At 37.8% G+C, this 26,739-nt stretch overlaps 2 protein-coding genes across 2 annotated transcripts; one reads left to right on the top strand and one right to left on the bottom strand.

Moving 5' to 3' along the window:
• The first annotated feature begins 1,490 nt into the window (after positions 1-1,490).
• Positions 1,491-6,127, top strand: LOC148853681 (MA3 DOMAIN-CONTAINING TRANSLATION REGULATORY FACTOR 1-like). The gene is made up of 4 exons (XM_088942018.1): positions 1,491-1,965; positions 2,153-2,375; positions 3,500-3,594; positions 3,780-6,127. The coding sequence occupies exons 2-4, from the start codon at positions 2,156-2,158 to the stop codon at positions 5,607-5,609; spliced, it is 2,145 nt and encodes a 714-aa protein (XP_088798144.1). The 5' UTR covers positions 1,491-1,965; positions 2,153-2,155; the 3' UTR covers positions 5,610-6,127.
• A 215-nt stretch (positions 6,128-6,342) lies between these two features.
• Positions 6,343-24,614, bottom strand: LOC148853680 (ALBINO3-like protein 1, chloroplastic). Its single transcript, XM_088942020.1, has 11 exons — positions 23,909-24,614; positions 23,410-23,520; positions 23,005-23,079; positions 22,569-22,629; positions 16,493-16,566; positions 16,294-16,398; positions 12,797-12,904; positions 12,395-12,498; positions 10,451-10,657; positions 9,983-10,349; positions 6,343-6,943 (listed from the first exon to the last, which is right to left on the bottom strand). Exons 1-11 carry the CDS (start codon positions 24,257-24,259, stop codon positions 6,842-6,844), a joined length of 1,665 nt encoding a protein of 554 aa, XP_088798146.1. The 5' UTR covers positions 24,260-24,614; the 3' UTR covers positions 6,343-6,841.
• Between the last annotated feature and the right edge of the window lie 2,125 nt (positions 24,615-26,739).

Genomic DNA, 26,739 nt, shown 5'->3' with positions numbered 1-26,739 from the left:
GGAAGTGTGTTCTGCACAACCTGTTAGAGGATCATATCATCCATCAATTTGCAGAAACTGATTTTCAAGGGACAGTGGAAAAAAACATTGATGTAAGGTTTCGGGATTTCCTGAGCAAAGAGAACAACTTAAATATAAGTGATGTAGCCAGTGATAACATTTGTCTTTTGTTGGTAAACCTTTCCATAATATTTTCTAAATGAAAATTTGGAAATGGTATAGAATTTTGAATTTCCATAACAGCTTCCAACCAAAAATAAAAAATAAAGATGAGGATGAGGTGCTTATTTTTCTAAGGCTTCTTCATTTCCTCTGAAGTTTGATATCTAAAAGTACAATAATTATATTAAGAGGTATATTGGTATTAATGAATTTTTCTTTCCTCTAAATGAAGAGAATGTTGTTTTGAATTTGGACCCCGTATATAAAAGCTTTTGTTTGTCTTTTTAAAAGTATCATTAGAAAACAAAAAATTGTATGATTATATTTGAGATAAAAAATAAGAGGAAATGAAAAACCACTTTTCTTTTAAAATTAAAAAATGCATCTTAAAAAATAAGAATTAAGAAAAAACAATCAGGACCTAAATCAAAAAGTCATAAATTAAACTAACTACAGGAATGATAAATTGAACTAACTATATGCTTATCAAAGTGTTAGCTTCGAGATGGGGATATCTCCCATGAATACACTGTTGGGAGTGATAGCTAGCACACGTGGGTATTGTCAATGTTTTGCCTTAGGGAATCATGGTTCCAGCCAATTCAATACATATGTGGAGAGGCATACCATCATTTATTGTTGGGAGTAATTTTTGAGGGAACAGGATCTGTTTGAAGATATTTCGAATAGGATGTGCATGTGAAATTGGTGTGAAGCGCCTTTTGTGAGGAGCAGATCCGATATTATTTTTGAGCATGTCTCCCGCGGCATGTAGAGATACTTGTTTGAGATGCCAGTCAAGTTAACGAGAGCATCTTCTTGACTTTGATACCGACGGAAATTGGCCCAAAAATGCTCCCTGCCCTATCCGATTAAGTTATGGCAGATCCGTACTTGTTGCTCCCGGTCTCTTTGCTACGACTTCTCTGCGACTCTGCGAGTGCTGGATGATCGTATTCATCATTCATTCTACAAAATGTACAAAGTGATTGATTTTCCGATAGATGATGGATCTAAGGTGTGATTGTGCATGGATCAACGGTGTACAATAAAAGTTCATCATCTAATCTCTCTTCCCCAGCGGAGAGTGGATAGTGGATACCCCAACCCAACCAAACAAACAACATCACAAACCAAAAAAAGAAAAGAAAAAGAAAAATTCTGAAGCCATAATTGTAATTATAAGTAGGGTCATTTTGGTAATATCAAGTAGAGAAAAACCCTAACGGCGGGACGGGACCAGCACAGCCATCTCAACTTTACTGCCGTCGCCACGTGGAGACATGAAGAGATATACTCAAAACTCCCGGTGACGTGTACAAGTAACTGAATCCTCAATCAATCCTCCTTTTGGATTATATATATAAAAACCCTCCGACGACCCGCCCCGGCCGCCCCCCGGAGCCACTCTTTCATTCATTCTTCACTTCACCACTCACCACTACCCCTATTCCCCTCTCCCTTTCTGTTTCTGTCGTCTTCAATACTCAGGGGCGAGGGCGGGAGCCACTTCTGGATCTGCTGCTTCCTGCAATCTAGCGTTTCTACCCGGGGTTTCTGCAACTCTACCCGCCTTTCTTCTTCTTCTTCCCTTTTCTTCTCCTTCGATTCTGAGATCTGATTGCTTCTCCTGGCTTGGCTCGAGATCCGGGCCAAGGGCAGAAGCTTTTTTTTTTCAAGAAAGATCTCTGCAACTTCAATGTTGGATTAGGGTTCTTACTCACTGGTTTTATCTACTTGAAGTGCAGAGGTTTTTCTTACTTACACTTTTCCTTTTACGCGTCGCTTCTGTACATCTACAAGGTAAAGTTCTTAGACTCTACTACTATTTCACCTGCAATTACTGTTTCCGTTTGTAAGGTCTATCCGTTTTGGGGTATTGATTTGTATAAAATCTGTGCCAAACAAACGGAAACCCTATATTTGGTGATAAAAATGTTCAACTCTGTTAGTCTGACTGTCATCATTTTTTCTCTTGACTTCCTGATAGTAAATGGCTTCAAATGAGGGTTTTCTGACCGATGAGCAGAGGAAATTGTTAAGACAAGCATCGCAGAATGCGGAGGTTCTATCCTCGTCACCCAAATCCCCTTCATCGTTACTCTCTGAACATCAGATAAAGATTTCCACGGGTGGGAGAGCTCCCTCGCTTGGATTTGCTGTCAGGCACGTGCGCAGGTCACACTCTGGAAAGCTTCCGCGCGTGAAGAAGGGTGAGCTCTTGGGTTTCAACGTATTTTCTTTGCTCCAAATCCAATTGCCTTCTCGTTGCTTATCCCTGGCCACCAACGTAACATTTCAGTTGCAATATATTGGCCGATGAGTTTGTGCACGTAGATGGATTTAACTCTGTCCAAATTTAACTGTGTTTGCATTGTTTCCTGTTTATTACTTATTCTAGTCATTTTTTTTATCGATAATCCCAGTCATTTATCATCCAGTGCAACTCGTTGTTGCTTTTTGTGTGTTGAGCTAATATTACATTCCTTGTGCCCGAACTTCTGACATCCCCTCGTTGAATACTTCAAGATGTTTCAGTTGGAGTTTTGATAGACGAGCCTACAACATATTGTTTTCCTTGGTTAAACACCTTTTTAGATGTATGCGCGGTTTCTTGTGTACCATTATTTTTTTTGTGATGAGTAACAGTAACAAGGATTTAATATAGGGTGTAAAACATCCTACCATCGAAAAGCTAAATGGTAGGATACAAACAAAATAGTAAAAGTGTTGCCCAACATTATCCTTTTATGTTACACAAACAGATGGATAGGCATACAAAGTTACAAATAGGTGGTGCCAGTTTTATAAGGGACTGAGATGCCCACAAGTTATAGGAAAGCCAAGCCAGTGATGGATCGAATATGCATCCACTTATGTATGTGGCCCGCTTGTTGGGATTCATCCTGGCATGCACGCTATCTAAAATGGAGGTTTATTGAACACTAATATATGAAATTTTGGAGGTTGTTGAACGGTAATATAGGAACATGCAGGGTGTCTATATAGATTCAACTCTTAGACCATAAAAATTAGATTGTTGACTATAAATAGGAAGCAGTGTTTGGTGGATCAACTTCTGCAGCTCATGTTTTGTTTAGAAGTTACGGTTAACAGAAGCTATGGACTGTTTCCTACTGCTTATTTGATTAATGATCTTTACCTATCAATGTTCTTAGATTTCCATTGTCCCCAATCAGCAATCCCTTGCATTTCTGTTCTCTCTGCTTATTTTCTTAATAATTTTCAATTAGCAATAGATTTGGTAGTCCTCAACCAGAAATTACGTATTTGCCTATGTTGATAACTTGTTCCTCCTCTAAAATGATGGTGATAGATGGTGCTGGTGGCAAGGGCACGTGGGGTAAACTACTTGACACTGATGGCGATTCATGTGTTGATCGGAATGATCCAAACTACGACAGTGGAGAGGTCTTAGCCATTCTCACTTGCAGTCAGCTTTGTCATTTTATTATGTCATTTTCTAAGTAGGTGAATTATCTATTCTCATTGTCAGGAGCTTCAACGAACACTTGTAGTTCCACTTGCTAAAGCTCACTGTAGTGGAATGGAATCTCATGCAATCATATTTATTTTATCTTCTTGATTTCCTCCAGGAACCATATCATCTCATAGGCACTACCGTCTCTGATCCCTTCGATGAATATAAGAAAGTAGTGGTTTCTATCATAGAGGAGTACTTCAGCACTGGTGGTGTGGAGTTAGCAGCATCTGATCTCAGAGACCTAGGGTCAAGTGAGTATCATCATTACTTTGTTAAGAGGCTTGTCTCCATGGCCATGGATAGGCATGATAAGGAGAAGGAAATGGCTTCTGTTTTGCTCTCTGCTCTCTATGCTGACGTGATCAGCTCAGCCCAGATCAGCCAAGGATTCGTACTGCTTCTTGAATCTGCTGATGATTTGGCGCTTGACATACTTGATGCAGTTGATATCCTGGCATTGTTTATTGCACGTGCAGTAGTTGATGACATCCTCCCTCCAGCATTCCTGACCAGAGCAAAGAAAACGCTCCCAGAAACCTCAAAAGGACTTCAAGTTATACAAACTGCTGAAAAAAGCTACCTTTCAGCTCCTCACCATGCAGAATTTGTGGAAAGAAGATGGGGTGGCAGCACCCACGTCACAGTTGAGGAGGTCAAGAAAAAGATGGCAGATTTATTGAGGGAATACGTCGAGAGTGGTGATGCTGCAGAGGCCTGCAGGTGTATAAGAGAATTAGGGGTGTCGTTCTTCCATCATGAGGTTGTTAAGAGAGCTCTAGTCCTTGCCATGGAAATCCAAGCAGCAGAGGTGCATATGTTAGAACTGTTGAAAGAAGCAGCAGAAGAGGGCCTCATAAGTTCTAGTCAGATGGCTAAAGGATTTGGCCGGCTTGCTGAGAGCCTTGATGACCTTTCTCTTGACATCCCATCTGCAAAAGCCTTATTCCAGTCTATGGTCTCAAAGGCAATTTCTGAGGGATGGCTAGATCCTTCGTTTCTCAAACCATCAGGTGAAGGTGGTAAGTTAGAAGAAGATGATGACAAACGTCTGAGAGAGTTCAAGGAAGAGGCTGTGACCATCATTCATGAATATTTTCTATCAGATGACATACCCGAACTCATCAGAAGCCTTGAAGATTTAGCAGCTCCAGAATTCAACCCTATTTTCCTCAAGAAGCTGATCACCCTTGCCATGGACAGGAAGAACAGGGAGAAAGAAATGGCATCCGTTCTGCTATCATCACTACATACAGAGATTTTCTCAACTGAGGACATGGTTAATGGGTTTGTCATGCTTCTGGAATCTGCGGAGGATACAGCGTTAGACATATTGGATGCCTCAAATGAGCTAGCATTCTTCCTGGCCAGAGCAGTAATCGATGATGTCCTGGTCCCACTAAATTTGGATGAGATTAGCAGCAAGCTGCCACCCAATTGTAGTGGGAGCGAGACCGTTCACATGGCCCGGTCACTTGTTGCTGCCCGTCATGCAGGTGAAAGGATCTTGAGGTGCTGGGGAGGTGGCACTGGTTGGGCGGTTGAGGATGCCAAGGATAAGATAACGAAGCTTCTGGAGGAGTATGAAAGCGGAGGTGTGGTTAGTGAAGCTTGCCAATGCATCCGTGACCTTGGGATGCCATTCTTTAACCATGAGGTTGTGAAGAAGGCGCTGGTTATGGCCATGGAAAAGAAGAATGACAGGATGCTGGATCTGCTGCAGGAGTGCTTCGGAGAAGGACTGATCACCATTAACCAGATGACAAAAGGCTTTGTCAGGATCAGGGATGGGCTTGATGATCTGGCTCTCGACATTCCAAATGCAGGGGAGAAGTTTAGGTTCTATGTGGAACATGCCAAGAGGAACGGGTGGCTGTTGCCATCTTTTGCATTATCTGGTGTGGATGCCACTCCTTCACCTTCTTCCCCTTCTACCCTTGGTTGAGAAACCAATGGAAAAATGGGGAAAGTAAAAAAATAAAAGAAAAGAAAAACTTTCTGCTTGTTTATCGTGTATGTTGTTGCATTGCATCGTACCACCTCTCATGACTGTTTACTTGTACGCCTTGGAGGTGCATAGGAATAGGATGGGTGGCCTTCTTCTGATGGTGTTTTTCTCAGTATCCTGATGGAGAGGGAGAGGTCTTTTATGTTCTTTTATTTGGATTGATCCCGCCTTCTGTATAGAGATTGATCTTTGATACCTGTTTATGCAGGTTTAGATTCAGTTAGCATTGAGATATCAAGTAGAAGCTATAAACAAGTTGGTCATAAAAAAACAAGTTGGAGAAAATGCTGTTATAAAATGTCATGCCTGTTTGGTCGGTGTATTTGTTTTACAGACGCATGGTTCACCTGGTTGACACTTTACAGAGACACTTTATCCTATCTGTTGTCGGTGATGATGACGGGGATCGTGTTATAGACGTTAATAGCTTTGAATGATATATTCCTCTTGACTTCTCTTTGTGATTCCTTTTATATGTATTTATTTATTAAAATAGGTATCCTCCACCATTCGTTTCTCCCCCAAGGTTCGTTCCTTCAATATATCTTTAATGATGGATCATGAATGTTAATAGAAGCTTCCGTAGCATCCAGGCTTTCACCGTGTTAATCTCCTAAACAAACTCCCTTGATAATTGCTTTCCCAAATTGAAATTGTAGCTTTCATGAAATTTCTTATAAATGCATCATAATTGGATATGCTCATAAAACGACCAAACTCAGTAGTCAGTACAACAAAAAGGGTCTCCGCCATAATACCTGCATTAGATCATGCCAGTGTTTTTGGTCGAATAATACGAATTCCTCAGTAACGAGAAATTCAGCAAGTAGATGACATTTGCAGAGGACTTCTATACACAAGAAGATAATATCCCCTCATGGGGTCTGAAGACTCTACCGAGTAAATCATCTGTTGCAGATGTATAGGCCTGAAAGAAAAATACCGCAGCCTCCAACTATCAGAAACTTTTCCCAGGGACCCAGACCAGACCAGTAGCTTGTGTAGCCCGCTGCCTTACTCGATACAAATAAATGCCTAGCAATGGTCTACATGTTACTGAAAGGAGACTCGTCAAGACGTCAACTTTTGTGCTGCACCTTACGATGGAAGCCAAAGCACGGTCACAGGAATCTTACTCAATTTAAACACAAATACCGATCATGCAATGCCTAAGCTTCATCCCTCTGACCAGGCTGTTCTAATTTCTCGCGGTGAGTATTTTCCGCAGCTTCTTTATTAAATTTGGTAGTGTATGCTTCAACCACTTTTTCCTGAAATATTAGAAATTTCAGAGGACGTGAATTTTCAGAGCACCATTCCGAGATACGGAAGTTATTGATAGTGCAAGAGAATGCGCACAAGTGTCATCTTTTTCCATTGAACTACGATTATGTTAATTTCCTAGTTATATTAAGCCTTAAAGAAGCATCAAAAGGAACGGAAACAACGAAATAATGAAATGGAAAATACTGAAAGAAATGATGAAATGATAATATATGCAGCTTCAAGTATACATCAAAGAGAATGGTAAATACTTTCAAACAAGAGAGAGAGGGAGAGAGAGGGGTAAGTTGTAGTTCTAAGCATAGTTATTAAGGTGCCAAGGTGTAGAACCTAAGCATCCACTAGGCAATAAGTTTTGCATGTAAAAAACCCCTAAATCCTAAGTTGATTTCTTATTTTGCATCAATAATTTGCACTGACAAACAACAATAATGTTCATCGAATAACTATAAATTTTATATCAAATATAGACAATCATCATTTTGAGTACTTCCATATCAAATAACCCTTTAGTTTTCATAAATTTTTTCTTCAATTAAAACATTCATGTAGTCTGTTCAAATCATCTTAATTTAGATCTTAGAGAAATTCCCAAGTAAAAAGAAAACACATTCAAGTATAACAAAAGTATATGCAGAAAATATGAGAATTCAGAGATGTAAAAGAAAATATTCATGTAATCAGCGTATCATGTTTATTTTAGTAGTGATTCTCCAGAAGGTTTAACTAAGAAGTTTTTTGATAAATGCAATGGCAATAAAATACCCGTGCAAAGGGAGAGAACCTCGCTGCTGGAACCTTTTCTAACCCCATGCATTCTTATCAAGAATAACAACATTTAACCCCTAAAATCCCTCCATTCTCAAATTGCTCAGATTCTGCTACTAGAAAGCTTTCTCTTCACTCAAACCTTCTAATTACCTCATCATCATCCAAGCCTTGTCCCAACTTATGGGGTTGGCAACATTTATCCTTTTTTCCATTCTGTTCTGTTCATTTCCATATCCATTGTCAAATTACCTAATCTAATTTAATATGCATAGATCTGCAAATGACCTAATTCCAGCATTTCTTCCTCTTTTGAATGGTCAATCTTTTTTCTCTTGATTATTTATATCCTCGACTAACAAAATTTGTTTCATAAAATGTTCTTTCCCTCTTCCACATGATAGAGCCAAGGTTTTCCATGGTTCAACAAGGATATTGGAGTAGAACCCCCTAACTGGGATCAACAGGAATCAACAATACTGAGGCAGCATTGTTTAAGCTCACAACCATATGAGTGGAAAACTTGGTTAGTACCAGAGAGGAGTTAATTTCACTGCTGATGGTATATCAAGAGGTAGGCACAAGTACAGTACTGGTTCATCAGCATTTGTCACAACTGACGGAGGTTCACCAAACTGAATTTTGAGAGTTGCTCTTTTTGAAATCCCAGGAAGTTAAAGGCAACAAGGGGCTGGTGGTGCCTCCAGGAGCTATAGGGAAATATAGTATTGATCTATTCAGGTCCATAAGCTATTGTTATTGACGTCAAAAGCTGAGGTTGATATCTCCAAGGCATACTGGAATAGAGGTTGGGGGAAACAAGTGATATGGATGTGGATGGAAGTATACACCTTGGTCTCTTCCATTATCTTAGGAAGGGAAAACCTTTAGCTCAAGGATTAACATCTCATTTAATCGCATTCAAACATCAGCCAACTCTCTTATTGACTCACTAGCAAAGAAAGGAGTAGATCTGGAATAATTCTAATCTTCCCATTTGGGGTAGTTTTTTGGGTACTTTGTATATCTGTGCTTTTTTTTGGGTGAAAAAATTGAAGAAAATCTATTGATAGAAAAATACAAGATACAACAGGAGGGGAGGGGAGGGGAGAACCCCTAAACAGGCAGGAACTCCTCCATGGCACAAATACAACTACAAGACGCACACACTCTTAAGAGTACAACAGCTGCCTCATAAACGCATGATGAATTGCTTTGACTATGATTTATCTCTTTGATCTTATTTCTGAAATAACCAAAAAAAACTGTAGGGAATAAACTGCATTTTTAGGTTAGGTGTAAGGCCGGGTGAGTTGTAATTGATTCTATTATTTCACAAATAGATTTAGGCACCAAAGTTTTACACATCATAAGTTTGTTCTTTTAACACCCCCCCCCCAAGGCAATAAGCTCTCATCTTAATGCATAGAGTTAAATCTTGTTCTGCGTGTTATAAATTTTTATTTCTCTTCTTTTCCTTTTCCTTTTATTTTCTTTGCACATAAGAATAAGAGTAATATTTTCAACATGATTATGGAGAGATGAAAGTTTCAGCAAGTTCCTTGCCACATATCCGCATTATGAGAATTTTTACATTAAAAAAATAGCTTTTACTGGGTGGCTATATCACTTTTTAAAAAGACCCAATGCAAATGTGGGAGATGGGGCATATGTGGATTAGGGGCTGTTGAGATTGGGCTGATAACACTTAGTTTGTTCATAACGCTTAGTTAGAGTTATCGGGCCCAAGGCCCATTAGTTTATGTTTTATTAAGAGTGTCTTTTAAGCGTTTTTAGTATCAGCCGACTTACTAAGGGTATAGTTGTCATTGTAGTCTTTTTTTATGAATATATAAGTTAATGAAAGGGGCGGCCAGATTAGTTTCTTACTTTCTCCCATTCTTTTATATTTCTCTCCTCTTCTCTTCTCTGCAGGATTCTCTTTTCTTTCACTTGTTACAAATCAGATTGGATGTTTTGTGGTTTCTACTGGGGCAATACATGACCAATGCACAAAAAGGTCCCCTATATAATGCGTATTTGTATTTCACAAAAACTCTGGATGATTTGGAATGGGCATATTGTTTCTCCCAGTAAATAGGGCAGCTTATCCAGACAGAAAGCCTAACTGAATTAATTAACCTATTAAAGCAGCTTGAATCATTTTTACTTGCCAAAAAAAATTAAAGCCAACTTTTACAAGTATAAATATGATATGGCTTTAAAAGTGTAAAGTACAGTTCCAAATAAAATGCTACCTCTTTGAGATTTTCATTCGAATGATGCTCATCCTTCCTTTTTAGCTCGCTGTCTACAGCAAGTCCACCATTTTCCATCTTAGGTGTAGTCATACTGTTATGATCTTTCTCCAAGTCCTGTATGGATTGATCACCATTCACAAGAGGAACTCCAATATTAGATGAAATTTGCATGTCATTCACAGGCTCAACTCTTTCATTCCTAATATCAACTAATTCAGTTTCAGCTTTTTCTTTGGCTAGCTTAGCTTTAGACTCATCTTCTACATTTATTATTCCAGCTCCTTTAGCTGCCTCTTCTGCTTTCCTCCTTTCTTCTTCCCTTTGTTGCCTTCTCCTTGCTTCTTGCTCCTTTATCTGTTTAAATCTGGGGAGAAGGAGAAGACAGCAACACGTTGGTTAACCTTATAGAAACGACTGGATTTGCTTACAATAAAGTTAGAAGTGAAGGAATCAGTAACTGTTTACATTTCACCACGGCGTAGACCTCCTGAAGTTGAATTTTCTTCTTGTTGGGTTTCTGTTACAGTTGATCCTGCTTGAATGACTGGTTTCTGAATCTTTGATAGCTCTTCCCTAGAGGTAGCATCACTAAACTGTGCTATTGGATCTTTTGCACCACCTAATTTTTGGAGCCATATCTGTTGTGTTGTGCTTAAAATGTTATTTGTCAACCTGCATAAATGTAGATGGAATATGTTAAGTTTCACAAATCTGTCTACAGAGTATGGACGAGGAAGACTTCAAGAGAGTTCAGATTAATGAATGGTAAAACAAGAAATAAAGTAAAAATATGTATTAGAGAGGACATTGCAATAGCATCAATTGACAACAAATAAGGTAAATTCCATGTCCAACAATTTGTCTAACTGTATCCTTGCCTTAACTAGGTATGCCATGGCTGGTTTGGCCATATAAATGGAAGGATAGTGAGTACAGCAGTGAGAAGGTGCAGTTTTGTGCAAGTTGAAGGCTCTGAAAGGAAAACAGGAGGTTAAAAGGAAACTTATACAGCAACAAGCTTCCCCCCTTGTAATTCTGTATTTCTGCTGTTTTCTCTTGTAGTACATCTGCTCATGTACTCTTTGTCTCTTTCAATGAAATCTGATTAACTTTTTCTCAAAAAAAAAAAAAGAAACTTAGCTCCAGGTACTGAGCAAAGATTTGTTAATTCATTATTTTCAGAAGATATGACCTTGAATGGAATGAGATGAAGAAATAAATGGTGTCATAACCCTAGATAGATGGGATGGGAAAAATGGAGGGGTACACCTGGAGTCTCATGTGATAGGCGAATATTAGTTATGCTAAAAGGAACAGAGTGTTGGGGAGTCAAGAAACACGAAATAACATACCTAAAAAACAAGTGTAGCAGAAATGCGAATATTGAGATGGGTGAGTGGAAAAACTAGAAAGGATCAAAGGACAGGACCAAAAAAATAAACTCATTTTAAGGAACCTAGGAGTAGCTCCAATGCAGAGAAGACCAATTACAGCACCATAGAAGAAGTAATTTGTTACAAGTTGAAGGGGTTGGAAGAGCTAGGGGTAGGCCAAAAAGGATATGGGATTGAGATACTAAGAAATGAGAAATGATTAAAGGTTTCATAATTTAACACTGTATGTGGCATAGAACAGAACAAAATGACAAAGCAGAACCGTGTAGCCAACCAACCCCAATATAAATAGTACAAGGCTTAGATGATGATGATCCCTAGTCAGGTGGGATGTGTTCAAATATGATGATGTGAGAAAGACTTAACTGCACATTTCATAAGGCAAAAATAAATGGAACTTACTTATGCCAACAAATCTACGTCACCCTTGGTCCCCAAAGGAGAGTAGCACAAGGGAACCATATATGAATTCATAAACACACAGCTTTCTTTTTTTTCTCGCTTATAGACTAAATCATAGTATTCATTTTCAAAGGTGTAATTAAAGAGTGGAATCCCAGAATTTGAAGAGATGAGAGACAGGAAAACACATTATTTATATTGAATTGAAGGCAATATTGTAAGACAAATTTATGATAAATATTAATTATTACACTAAAAACTACCATAGAATTTGATATACCATATAGTTAAATCATCATCACTGTCATTGTCTCCATCATCATTATTGATCCTCGATATTTTTGCCCTTTTAAGTATTGTGCTTCTCCTCATAAATTTGTTTGTTTTGCAATCTAACCCTCAAAGTAAATATGACAATAATAAATGCTATTATTTGTTATCTTTCCCATGCCTCAAACTCTTTAAATTCTGAAACTTTCACCCTTTTGCTTAAACTTTTATACAGGATGGTTGTGATTCAGAGTGCAAATTTTCACCAAAAAAAATAAAAAAGGATTAAAAGTTGTCCACATGCTTCTATATAAATGCCCAAAAATAAAGAAAAACCACTCACCAATAAAGACTTAGCCCAGAAGGCACAGAGAGAGAAAAATAACCAATCATTAATGGCAGGAACTTGGTTAAGGCTTGAGAACTTTTCAGGTTTGGATCATTACCCTGAAAGATACCCACATGCAATAAGATAAGCAGAAGAATCACAGGAGTCACAAAACCTAAAGTATAGAAAGTTCAAAACACATTCATGAGGAAACAGGAGCAAACAACAAGATTAGATGTCATCAAATGCAAATCACAGTTCAAAGCACACTACAAACGCCATGCCATCTCTGCACAGCATAGCAAACTAATGATGTAAGGTATGGAAAAAGTTCTAGTAGATATGGGGGAACGGGAAGGCAAACAGAAGCAGGTCCTGATCCAAAGAGATGATATAATAATCTGCGTCCGGACAAACCTGTGATGGCTGCATTATTTGAATTGAGATATATTGTGAGATGACAAGCAACACCGGTAAGACAAGATATGCCAAGGTGTCTGACCATCCGAGGGGTGGATGACCATCCTGCAACAACATCAATTATCTTGGATTGGAATAGCTTCCACAAAATTTTAACATGGAGAACCAAACCTCTAATACAACAAGCATAAGTCGCAATGAGTAAACCATCTTTACGTAAAAACCAGGTAAAAATATCTCTACACCTCAAACATTCTTATGTATTTTATTTTAATTTATATTTACTGGTGTATCTTCTCCAGCAGCCTCACATTGATGTCTAGCTCGTATTAATAATTGACTGGTCAGAGAGTATCATAATAATGTTGCATATTCTAAATCAAAGAAAAGATATTTCAGTAGTCACTTCGTTCATAAGCAATTTCTTACCATAAAATTAACTGCTAAAAAAATGAAGTCCCACTCTGTTCTTTTGGTTCAAACCCACTTGCTCAGTCCTGATACTTTTACACCCTTTTCAATTATGTATAATGTTAGACAGTTTTGTATGCCCTTAGCTTCAATCAAAATGATATGAGTTTATTGTAAATGAATAAAAATGCATATTTGATTCATGTTCCCTTGGTATGTTTCTGTGTAATACCCTTAAATTGGACACTTAATGAGACTCGTGTTAGTTTAGAATGTTCACAGCCAGTGGGTCAGTCTGGGGAGACCTATCCTGACAAGGCTGACACTGTGGTGCCACCAAGTCGGTTGGGGTGGCTTGTCTCAGCTACCGGGGTGAGACCCTAGGCACTTACAGTGTAGGATCAATTGAATCTTTGAACTGGACCAGATTTCCAGTATTGCCCTGGACCTTGGAGATTGATGGGAAAAACTGGAAAGTTACACCCGACCCCTAGACTCGATTATGATACTGCACTAGGTGTCAGATTGAATTGTCTTTGATGTACCAATCAGTGAGATCCTTAGCGGGGGTCAAAACCTGGGTATGTTGGGACAGTCTGAGAATTCATCTGAGTGGGTGATCATAGTGATAGGATCAGCCCCTTTGTCGGACAAAGGTAATGATCGGGGATGCACTCTCACTGATGGAAACCAAGACTGCCGGCAGCCGATTTCAATCGTTGAGATTTGTTTTGCAAAATATATTTTATATGAGATATAAAAGTATATAAATTATGGTTTCGAAATGATTTGCAAAAGGTTTTAATTCCCGAGATCCATATAAGAGAGAGTGCAACACTGTTCCTTGCAGCCAAGGAAGAGGTCCTCTCTTGTCGGGCAATGTATGATCATTATGGGTTGAGAGGTTAAATGTAAGACCATTGAGGATAATACCTAATGGGTTAATCTTGCATCTGCCCACAGTCCTTGTGTGTTACAAGGTGGCTTGGCCCAGGGACCACTTAGGGTAAGTGTTGGGCCCATAGAACCCATCTGATGGATTTCAGGGGGTGCACTGTGCATAACAGTGTATTCGGCCAAGCCTTGTAACAAAGGTTGGGCTGAACCTATGTGGCTGATGTGTAGATCAATGTTTGGGTCCCATGCCATACAAGGAAGCCCAACTGGGTAGTAGTTTGGAAGGTTAAATGAATACATAACCTTAAATGGGCCTTAAGCCCATTTCGAACTGGGCTAATTTGATTAGTCACTTAAGGGGCGAATTCTGAGATGGATCAGCTGATAGGATTGGGCCCACACCCTATCCACTTAGAGAGTCCAAGATCTAAATGAGATTTAGATCTGGAAACTTCCTAATTAGATTAGGAGATGGCTGATCTTATCCCTTATCTTAAAGGGACTTCTAATCCAGATATGATTTGGGTTACCAACTCCTAATGGGATTAGGAGCTGATCCCTTTAAGTCTATAAAAGGAAGAGGGGGCCACCGCCTACAGCAGTTCAATCTCCAGTTATTGGGAGAAATCAAGATTGGATCTTGATTCCAATCTTTTGGAGAAAAGATTGGTGGGAATTGTATTCACAAGTCGTCCAGGTGATTCTTGAGAAGGGTCAAGTTCTTTTGGAAAAACACTACTGATTCTGCTCCACCCTGCACTGCGCCATCTTCAGTGGGAGCAGATTTTGGATCCTTCCTTGGGCGTGAACACCTCCATTGGGAGATACTACTTCTCTGTATCAGGTATTTTCTTTCCCTACTCCTTTTGGTTCAGATCTGGTTCAGTTTATGGTTCAAGAATGATCCTTGAAAATATGATTTTCTAAATAGGGAATTCGATTCCCAGTTGAATGGAGAGAAAAATTTTTTTAATTTGCTCCCTTATTCCGCAATCTTTGGGCGTCCATGTGATGGATTTCCTATCCCTTCATATAATTCTTAGTTATTCAATATTCACTAATTAACTAACAAGTTGGTATTTTCTTCTGATCATGGAGCTTGGATCAACTATTTTTCTATACAAAATTTCAAATTGGACTGAATGAGCATACATTTAATTCACAACTGAAAAAGTTGTTTCTAATTGCAAATGCAACCCAAGTAGTAAACAGGATTTCAATTTAAGATTTGTGAGCTGTATGATGCAGAAAGAGCATCTTCTAAGGAAGCCTCAAAAGAAAAGCTTGGTTAAGTAAAAATAAAATAAAAACCAACTATAATGGTTCTTTCTTAAGGTGAAATTTCTGATTTTATTTGTGTGACACTATAATGATTCTTCAGTTACCTACTCAGAAAATCAAGGCTTTCAAATCCAATGTATTCCGGGTAAGCTATGGACATTTTACTGAGGATGTATCAATTGATAATGGGATTTCAGTCCTAATTTGTTTATTTCTGTGTTCAACTCAACTCCAGCCTTGCTTCTAACCATTCAGGAACAGCTACAACAATTTTGTCCTGCCATAACCTATTTTTATGTTGTTTTATGTTTATTTATTCATAGAGAATTGGCAGTGGGCATTTAGTCAGAGTGAGATTACATGTTTGAGTTGTGAATAATATATGGTTACTTAGCTCTAGTGCAACTGCTGATGTGTTCTTTTAGAAGCTTTTACTCTCATTTGGTGTCTGTATAAGGAGGCTTGATGCCCTATCAGAGTCTATTAATACAGCCTTTGTATTTTGATATTTTCAGAGATGAATTGAAGAATAAAAATCCGATGATTGGTAGGAGTTTGCTGAGGTATCTCTTCTATGTTATGACAATTCTCTATATTTTTTCTATTCTTTCTTTCTCTATCATCATGTTGTGTTCTCTCTATAATACCAACTGTTCTTCTTTCTTTATTTTTGGAAGCTTCTTAATTTCCTATTGCTGGGACTTCTATTCAGCATTACTATCATATGGTCTGACCAACTGCATTTCATCTTTCAACATAATTAATACATACCTAAATATGATGTTCTGCTTGATATAAAGTGGCCCAACTGCTACATGTCAACAAGAATATCCAAGCAGTTGTAACAGAAAAATAATTTTCCCAAGAGAGGTATTTTTAACTTTAAGATCATTCAAGAAACTCACAATAAAAGGAAAAAGCCAAGAGATCCCACTGCCACTTTGCCGAGCAGCAATTGTAGTTGGACCAGAAAGGGAGGGTATCCAGAAAAAGCCTTCTGTTAGGAGCCCCTAACAATCAAATGAAAAGATGATAATCAGCTCATAGTGGATTTTGAATGTAAAGCAGAATACCAAAAGGGGGAATAGCACAGAGGAACTCTACCTCATCTGCCACATTTGAAAGAGCCCTGTATAGTCCAATCCAAACAGGTATTGTAGCAAGAGTGGGCAGGCATCCTGTCATGAGCAGTAAAGTAAGAGAGGTGATAAACTATTAGGGAAAGGAAAAGCTTCCACGAGGAACCAAATTACAAAAAACATGGAATGAGAGCAGGATATGGAAATTAATTCACCAAAAAAAAGGAACAAGGGGATCTCATTGCTAAGCTTCTTTTCCATCAAATGCCCTATGATATCTTTTTTTGTTTTTCAGATCAAGTATATGTTTTTTTATCAGCAAAACTTTGATTATATTAATTATATGTGAAAAAACAGTATAATTTTGATTGATAACCATGATTTCTAACCCAAAATCAACACTATGTTACAAAGATGCCCAGAACAATTGCTCCCTTTCTACCCCTTGTTTAGCAAGGGAATCAGATAATCCATTTGCTCTCCTTCTAACCCATTTGAATTCAATACTCAGATCTCTTGCAATCCTTTCTACTTCCCTGTAAACATTCCTGAGGATCCAAGGAATATTTCTGTTACATTTTTCCCAAGAAACGATTACTTTTGAGACCCCTTCCACCTCCAATTGACTGAAGCCCAATTGCTTAGCTAACCTGAGACCTTGTAGTAAAGCCAACAGTTCAGTTTTTATGGTGTTAGCCATACCAATTGGTCCAGAGTAAAGAGCCAACAATCTGCCCTGCCCCACCAATACCTGCCATGCCGAGGTTACCCAAAGAGCCTCCATCAAAATTCAGCTTTACTTTACTGCCTTGTGGAGGTCTCCACAATCCATTCCATTTTTATTCTGTCTGTCTCTAGAGGAAAGTGCTATCTCCTTCCAAACCCTTAGAATATTAGTCACTGTGAAACTATGAAAGCAAACCAAAGTTTTAATCCAGAACACTACCTTCACTTTTATTGTCTCTATTACATCCTCCATATGTCTACTTTTGCCATTAAAAGTTCTGTTGTTCCTCTCCTCCCAAACCACTCAAATAGTTGCAGCCTTAGTAAATTTCCACGTCAATCTTCCAAGGACCTATAAACTGGGAATATACAAACTATAAACCCCATGTTAGACAGAATGATTGCTCCTAAAAAAGAACCACATCGCCTCCTTTTTCTATGCCCACCAACCCGGGAAAGAATTCTGGCCTGAAGTTTAGATATCAGCCTATCTTCAGATTCAGTTTTATGTTCAAAATTTTGTGCATTTCTCTGTCTAAATAGTCTAAAACACAGCCAAAGGGACTGCCTTCCAGATTGTAATCCCTTCTTTACTCAGACCTGCATCTGCCAGCTATTGAAAAAAAAAATCCACTGTATCCGGAGTACAACCAGCTATACCAAAAATGTTCCTCACCCACACTCACAGAGCCTCCAAGCTTGCAATTAAGAAACAGGTAATTGACAGATTCGGTGGCTTCCTTACAAATGATACAGAGATCATTATCCAACCCCATACCCCAGCTGATTTGGTTATCTTGAGTTGATTGTTGAGAGCTGCTGTCCACATCAGAAAAGAAACCTTGGATGGCATGGCAAAAAACCAAATCTTCTAAGCAGAACCCCCCCTCCCCCCGCCCACCCCCTCTAGCTCTAGCAACCCGATTGTAAAAGGATTCTGCTGGAAAAAACCAAGACTTTTCCCACCTCCAAATCCTGTTGTCCTCTTGATCTGTGTTAACCTTTGCCCTACCTAGCACCTAAAGCAGCTCCGCCATTTGGGGAACCTCCCAGTCATTCAAATGTCTTCTAAACATGAGGCCCCAGTCCATTCTGCCAATAAAAGAATCAAGGTTGTCCATCACCAGTCCATGTCTGTTCTATGCTATGTTAAACAACGAAGGAAAACACTCCTTAAGATCCTCTCTTCACACCAAACATCTGTCCAAAATCTTAGCCTGTGACCATCCTCAACAATGTATGTTATCCCTTTCATAAATTTAGGCTATGCCTTATTTAACATATCTCAATATGCTAAATACTTCAACATAGGTTTCCTATACATGCGGGATACTTAATCTCAGAATGAATTCCTTAGCTACAGAGTATCCATGTTGATTTCTTGCTGTATAACATTAGTGTCTTAAACTTTGACTTTCAATATGATTAAAGTGCTATTTGCAGGTTGAGAAAGACAGTCATTTAAAAACAGTATAAAACTAACTTCTTAATCAACATTATAACATGTGGAAAGGGGGCCATTATGACAAGATATAAGGTATTTTGAAGCCCCTTGAATCTATTTAGGGAAGTCAGGGAGTTGGGCTAAGTGGTAAACCTGCACTGACCCAACCCTATTGGGTTATAGTTGGGCCAGTCTTAATCGGGGTTCAGGTTGAACATGATCCATTGATACTGCAGTGCTTAAATATTCATATGCATATGCTTGTTTGAGTATAGAACTATAGATGACTATATATGGGAATGGACAGGTTGGGTTCGGCCGTCTCTATCCATTTAGTTGGGCCAGGCCAGTAGTGTGTTGATATGGCTTCAGATTGGGTTTGGTTTGAGCCAAACCCGTGCTGAACCTGACCCATTGACAACTAAGGCGTTATTGTTGTGATTGTTCTTAAAGTAGACAGTTTTTCTATCTATAATAGAAAAAAAAAATATTGTTGTGATAAATATTTTTATTTATCAAAAAAAAAAATAGCGCCTTAGTTGTCAAGGGAATTATGTGAATTTTGGCACCAGTAATTGGTTGAGCACCTCTGCAATTAAGCAACTATTAAGACATTACCATGCATATACAGCAAGGACACGGATGGGATATGGCATCAGATACAAAATATAACTAAAAGGTGAGGTATCCAACAAGATAAGGCACCTTGTATAGGTATTAAGGTATCATAGATTCACCCAGTAAACAAATTTCATTCACTTTACTTTTGAGTTGTCATTTTAGCTAGATTTTGATCTTCAATATATGTAAAAGTTCAGTTCAACTCAACTCAACTCAGCCTTAATCCTAGGGGTGAGCATTTTCAGCCCAGCCTGGCCCACAATTATTAATATAAATTAAATATATACATATGTTTATGTTTCATTTTATTTTATATTTAATGTTGTATATAAATATTATAATATGGCATATATAACACATATTATATATAATATTTTATATTACATAAAGCATAACATAAATGTATATATATATATATATATATATATTATATTTAATGCTTTATTATATATTTAATATTTCATATTTAAAATTGTGGGCCCAGAACCTGGCCCGGGCCCAGCCCACGATAACCCCTACTTAATCCCAACTATTTGGGGTTGACTACACCAATCCTGTTCCAACATTAATTATTTAATGTCTATAAGAGGAAAACACCAAAATAGAATATTAATAAATGAGCTCATCCTCCTTTTTAGAAAAGCAGCACTTTTCTTACCCAAGGTTCAAAGTATTGATACACCTCTGTGTATCGGTACTAAAAACCACACGCTTTTTTTTGTTTTTTTCAAAAATTGTTTTTGGGTAGGTTTTTATATTTTTTATTAAAAAAAAAAAAAGAGGGTTCCCAAAACACCTGTAAAGATATGATACGGGGTCTATCGTATCGAAATTTTTATCCTTGCTCTTACCTGGAATAAAAACAGCCCTCTTTTAATTCAGAGAGAAGAATAAAAAATAAAAAATTCCTTCTATCTTCAGAAAAGGAAAAAAGAAAAAAGAAAAAGAAAAAATTATAAAAATAAAAGTAAAAATTCATGAATGGTGTTCAGGAACAGATAATGTCACAAACTAGCACACTGGATGGTAGTCATACCATTCTAACTTTATGACAATAGCATGGTATGTGCTACAAACATGACAGATACTGTAAATGTTCTAATTACCAACTTATCTAGTTGAAGTTAGGTGGTGATGTATTATTAGTATTATCACCTCGTGCAATTTGTTTAGGTTACCCTTGCCTAGTCCCCGTGGAAACATGGCCTCCTAAGCAATGATTGACAACCATAATTGTCAAGGTGTTTCCTAGGTGACTAGACACCTTAGGCTTTAGGAGTGTAAATGTTCCAATATGCATCCATTACAAATGAACCAAGTCCAATCCAATCCAATGAATACTTTGGGCCATTTTTGGACCAGTCCAATTTAATGTCTGGACCGTCCATTCTGTTCAAATTGGTTTTAATTTAGATTGGTTCTAGCCCAAACCTAGTCCATTGACACCTGCATTCTTATCTTCTATCATTGGACCAAATATTGGTTCAATTCGACCCAATGCAATATGAATTCATTGCGGATGGTCCAGGTCCAATCCAATCAAATAAATACTTTGGACCATTAAGTCTGGACTGGTCCAATTCAATATGTCTTATTGGTCCGTCCAAATTGATTTTGATTTGGACAGGGTCCAATCCAAAACCGGTCCATTGACACACTACTTGGCTGGGTACCTCACCTAAACGCCTCAATCAATCACAGTAAGGCAGGCACCCTTATAATATAATTTATATTGCTACATCTTACTAATGTGTGTTAATAGTTAATACAATCTATTATAATTGATAAAAAATAAATTCTATTATATACTTCATACTTTGTTTTAAAGTTTTACTTTTCAACTTTAAAAGATCAAAGGGTTTTGAGAAAAGCAAAAGAAATAAAGAATAGAAGTACAAAAAGGTTTCTTTTTTTCTATCTCCATCTTACAACAGCAGCTCCATCCTTGTTCTTTTCTCATTTACTTCCTATCTTAAATTCTTATACAATTATACCATTCTTTAGTTGCTAATTAATATGAAATTGCTTTATACAATATGTATTATTTTTGAAAATGTTGAAACTCATCATCATCATCTAAGCCTTGTTCCATCTAATATGGGGTCAACTACATGAATCCTATTTCGCCATTCCATTTTGTTCAGTCATCAGTGTCATATCCATTGTTAAATTATGGGCACTTAAATAATTTCATCTTTTTTTTATCAGTAACAGAAACTTTTATTAAACAACATTAAAGAAAGAATTGCAAGAAAGCAAAAGAAGAAGTAAACTCTCTTAACCCTCCCTGAAAAGAAAATCAAATCACAACAAAGCCCAAAACAAATAATCCCTTCCCACCCCTTGCTTTGCAAGTGTATCAGCAAAAGAATTAGCACCTCTCTTTAAATTACTTCCACCCAAGTCCTTTTTGGTCTGCCCCATCTCTTCCAGCCTCTTTCAACTTGTACCAAATCCCTTTCTCTAACAAGTGTCGTAGATGGTCTTCTATGCACGTGAACAAACCATCTCAATCTACTTCCACTCATTTTCTCCTAGGTTCTTTTGTTTTTTATAGGTTCCTTCATCTTTTGAAAATACTGAAATTAATATATCCAAAATATTTTTATCTATTAGATATGATAAATTGCCAGATTTTGAAAGGAAATCTAATGTTCCTAATAAAGAGAATTTCTATTTTCCAATTAATATTTATGCTGAATGGTATATAAAAACTAGGGAACTAACTAAATGATATACTTAAAATAGTTCAATCTAGGTTCCTTTGTCTTTTGAAAATATTGAATCTAATATACTTAAAATATTTTATCTATTAGATATGATGATTTACCACATTTTGAGAGGAAATTTAATGTTCTTAACAAAGAGAATTGATATCTTTTTCAACCAATATACACATGCTGAATGCTACATAAAACTAGAGAACTAGCTAAAAGTTAGTTCTTTAGTTTCATAATCCTTTTTGCCTACGCATCGCTTAGGTGATTAGGTGACTAGGCACCCCACTGTCACCCAAAATTGCCTAGACAACTTGACAACTATGTTGACAACCATGTCCAAGGTTTTGGGAATTTAGAATATAAGAACACCAGGATCAAATCTCATTAAGTAAAATATATAATATTGATATGCAGAGATATAATTGCTGCATATTACAACCTTATACACAATCAAGTAAACAGGAGACATCATACCTAACAAAAGATATGAGTGAGTTCCTCACTTGTCAAGATTCAAGAAGAATACAAATAGTTCTAATGCAGCAACATGTATGATACTAAAGCTCAAACCTGAATGCTAGAATTACTACCTGCCAATGGGTTTACACCTGCTAGTTTATACAAGCGAGCAGTCTCAAGTTGTATCCTCTCCTGCAAAAACAAATATCACAAGTAAAAGCTTATCCATTGAAATGTTGTCAAAGTTGATTTGCTTTCAGAAATGAACTGAAATTGAAAAATTACTTATTTTGGATTATAGACAATCAAAATAAGTTCTTCCACTTAATTGCAATCATTACTATTTTGACTAGATCAACAATTTAGCATGGATAAAAAGAATCAGATAGTTAAGTAGGATAACTGTATTCCCCACAAACCAACTAGAACTAGAATGACTCAACTTTAGTTACTTATAATTGTTTCTTTCCCTTTCATCTCTCGTTGCTAATTGAATTTCACTATAAGTATGTGCAACCTAGATTTCAAGACTAGAAAATCTTCCAGAAAATTCTTGAGACAGGGCACCTGATCTCCCGAATAGCGTTGCTGGATAGCCTTCACTTGAGGTTGCAAAGAACGCATTGCCATTGCAGATTCAACCTGTGCATGACATTTTTTTGGGTGAGTGAGAGAGGAATAAACTTTTTCGTGATAAGATCCTTCAATCTAATGGAAACTTCAATTAAGGTCTTAAAGAATCTTTTCCAACTTAAATGACGGGAAAATCGAGATAGTTGTAACTGAGTTGCATTGTACGGTATTCATATGGAAAAGAATGGCCACAAAAAGTAGAATGGAATAAAACGAAATATCATTTGAGCTTTGGAAAAGATAAAGATAACATATTCTCTCTAATGCATAAAAAATAAGATTGACTCATATCGCAAAGACCAATGTAATGCAATATATACGCAAGTTACACAAAGATACCTGCTTCTTTGTCAAAGGAAACGTGGCAGCCTTAACAATAACAGTGAGAAGAATAATCGCAAATCCATAAGCATAAGGAACGTGTAGAGCGGAAAGCCCATCCTTCAAAACCTGAAAAAAGTACCTGTTCATTAATGATAAATTCCATACTCTGGTGCCATATGAAACACAATTATACACAAGCAGTAAACAAGTAATTCCAAACTCGTCAACAGAGAGGGAGGGGGTTAGTCAGAACCTGACTAGCAGTAGAATTATATTAAAACGTAAATTTAAAAGGAAGTCAAATTGATACAGGTAGGATTAGTACTCTCTATCTATAAATATAAAGGAAGCATGACTGCATGGCGACCTTTGCATTTTATTTTCTGCAGATGTGCCCCGAGTGTAATTTATGGAGAAAGGGAGTTTATTATAAGAATGTAAGTAGCTCTCTTTCAATTTATAGGTGAATAAGGGCTATCGAATTCTTCCAAGATTAATTGTTGCATCAGAGTACCTTCAGAACTGTCTCCAGGTAATTTGTAATCCCCGAAAGCCAATCACTGTTCTGTTTGGCCCCATTTACAGAATCCGAAGACGATACGGCAGCGTCGGCGATTGTATAGAGAAAACCTTCGGCTTTACCGAATACCCCCCGAATCAAACCCTCCGCACTATCAAGATCGGGCAGGAAGCCTGGCTGCAAGCCAGACCTAACCACGCCCACCGCACTGCGAAGGCGGCGCTTGTTATTGGAGAAACCGTTATATCTTGGAGGAAGAAGTAGTCTCGAAGCTCTAGTTGGCTCCAGCTCTGTGACCGGGAAGAGAACGAAGGGGTGACGTGAGAAGGAGAGAAAAGTGGTCATTTCTTACCGGCTCTGCAACTTTAGATGCTGGCTCTTAAACCCTACCCCAGTAGATTCAAATCAAGAAACAATGGTAGTCTACTTTCAACGACGGAGAGCGGACCGAGAAGGCTCTACACAGTTGGTTCGTCCTTCTCTGGTTGCCCTTGTCGCCTTCTTCGAAAAAAATGATAAAAGGTGGCAGAACCAATTGTTTCCCTGCAAGCCTCGTTTCTCGATTTCCGTTTTCTTGCGCTCTCTTTCTTTTTTGGGTAAACTGCAGAGTCCAGGGTCTGGGTCTGGCACTTGCCTTTGTTTTTCAGATTCTACCCGATGAATGATTTTGATGATGGCATGAGGCATGAGGCATGAGCATGACCCACTTTCAAAGATATTTTGATGTTTTCATTCATGTAATGAGAGACCATTCAAATGGAATCTCAGAATCTAAAGATACGATAGACGAAAGGAGACGGTCTAGACTAGACAAGAGATCGATCGGGTTTCATCCTCACAACATTTGCATCTCCGTACTTCAGCCATGCATTTAAGCCATCAAAGCAGTCTGAGATCATTGAGCAAATGTCAGCCATCCAAAAAAAGGAATATACTGAAATTTCAAATGATTTGGACCATCCAAAAAAGTGATACTCCAAATCAACCAAATAAGTTATGCTATTAAATTGGTTTTCTAGAGAAGTATATTAATCAAGATAACAAATTATTATCTTAACCTCCACATCAACAATTCAACAGGTTAGTTTATAAGCCTCCAGATAGACATTTCATTAGTAGTTGAATTAATTTTGCTAGTCAGTGATTTTGTATCTCTAGTCATCATTGATTTCGAGGGAGGAGAAGCATTAACCGTTGAAGAAGAAAGGGGAGGACTAATTTCTAATAAAACCCGATTGCCGATGGAATCCATCGTCGTCCTTTTTCCGTCATTGTGGTATTCTTCATAAATTTTCCCCTTACGAAATTCCTTTAAAGTAATTTGTAATTTCCTAAATTGCCAACACGAAGCTTAGCTTGTTGGTAATGGTAGACCGTAGATCTTCGATGGGCACGACGACATCGCGGCAGCCGTATTATATTTGGTAATGAGAATCTATTAAATCATGATATGGGTGCGATTCCTCAAGTCAAAGGCATTCCTATTCCTATCAAGCGCTCCCATCCCATGGGTGAAAACTGAAAACTGATAATAGAATTTCAGCGAAAAGGCAAGCATCAGTTGCAATCTTTTGTCCGACCCAACCCTTGTCCCTTGAGCTTTCATCACTACACATACACTAGCTAATACGTTAGTATACTATCATCTAGGGCAGGGCAGGGCAGGGGAAACTTGGGGAACAATAGTCACCCTTGTTGTAATTGATGGGTGGACTGTGACAGTTGCATTTGTTGGGGATTCTCATTTCTCCATGCATATATGAATCCAAAAAACCAGAGATGGGAATATCTGCAAATTGCCTTTTTCCTTAAACACTCGGTTGTTCCTCTTTTTCCATACCGTCCAACAAAGCTTTGTAGGGAGCAGCTTCCATAACACCTCCCCTCTTCTCTCTCGTTCACACTTGACAGGCCTCTTATATTGCCAACAAGCTAGGAGAGAAGGTATGTCAGGACAGGAGGGACCACCCAGCTAGAGTCGAAGATGAGGCTGTGTTTGGATGAAACGGAGTCAAGGTAAGAGCTTGAGATGGATCATGATGGCTTAAAGGAATATTTGAGTCAGTTAAGTTTTCCTTTTCTAGGGAGGATTAAAGGAATATTTGAGTCAGTTAAGTTTTAAGATAAAATGGTAAGAAAAAAAAAAAAAAAGTTTAGTGAGATATTTTAATAATTTAATGTTTTCCATCGTCTTAACGGCTAAAGGAATATTGGTTGCAATGTAAAATTTCAAAAGGGGTTTTATGGCAAATTAAAGTATAAGGATCTTTATCACTAACCCTATATAAGTACTAAGGGGTATTTGTAATTTATTCAAAAAAAAAAAACGAAACAATAAAGTGTTGTGTTTGACCCCCAAATTAGTGGGAAAGAAAATCTCTTCTTCCAAATTTTCGGCAAGAAAGCCAGAAAGGGTTCCCTTTTATAAAAAGGTTGGACTGTTGGCGTATGTATCCAAAAAATATGAAACCAGAATTTTATAACCAATCAACGGCAATATAAACAGAGACCGGATCTGCGGCTCACAATGGATGTGCATATAAGGCGCAGATCCCATTCCATATAAACAATAGATAAAAATATCATGAGACCCCATAACCTCAAGTCCTCAAGTAGTTCTGACGTGCACGTAAGTACGGAACTCGGAAGTCGGAGGACAATTTTGACTCTCTTCCTTCAACTAGAACCGTCGGATTTGGTATTTTGACGTTAGGTGAATGATGTTACGTGGATGTGCAGTATTCACCAAATTTATATATTGCCCTTTGACGATGACCATGCATTTGAGATCGTTGCATCATCATGGCACCCCATCCATGCATTTA

The sequence above is a fragment of the Nelumbo lutea genome, chromosome 4, assembly GCF_056320005.1.
Source record: "Nelumbo lutea isolate HS-2025 chromosome 4, American lotus-T2T, whole genome shotgun sequence".
In the NCBI taxonomy this organism is placed as follows: Eukaryota; Viridiplantae; Streptophyta; class Magnoliopsida; order Proteales; family Nelumbonaceae; genus Nelumbo; species Nelumbo lutea.
This window is presented reverse-complemented; position numbering and strand designations above follow the sequence as displayed.

Coding starts and splice junctions, on each gene's coding strand:
- LOC148853681 (XM_088942018.1), top strand. CDS start 2,156: ATGGCTTCAAATGAGGGTTTTCTGACCGATGAGCAGAGGAAATTGTTA. Junction 2,376..3,499: donor GCTTCCGCGCGTGAAGAAGG/GTGAGCTCTTGG, acceptor TGATGGTGATAG/ATGGTGCTGGTGGCAAGGGC. Junction 3,595..3,779: donor CAAACTACGACAGTGGAGAG/GTCTTAGCCATT, acceptor GATTTCCTCCAG/GAACCATATCATCTCATAGG.
- LOC148853680 (XM_088942020.1), bottom strand. CDS start 24,259: ATGACCACTTTTCTCTCCTTCTCACGTCACCCCTTCGTTCTCTTCCCG. Junction 23,080..23,409: donor TTCCTTTGACAAAGAAGCAG/GTATCTTTGTGT, acceptor TGTCATGCACAG/GTTGAATCTGCAATGGCAAT. Junction 10,350..10,450: donor GGTCTACGCCGTGGTGAAAT/GTAAACAGTTAC, acceptor CCTTCTCCCCAG/ATTTAAACAGATAAAGGAGC.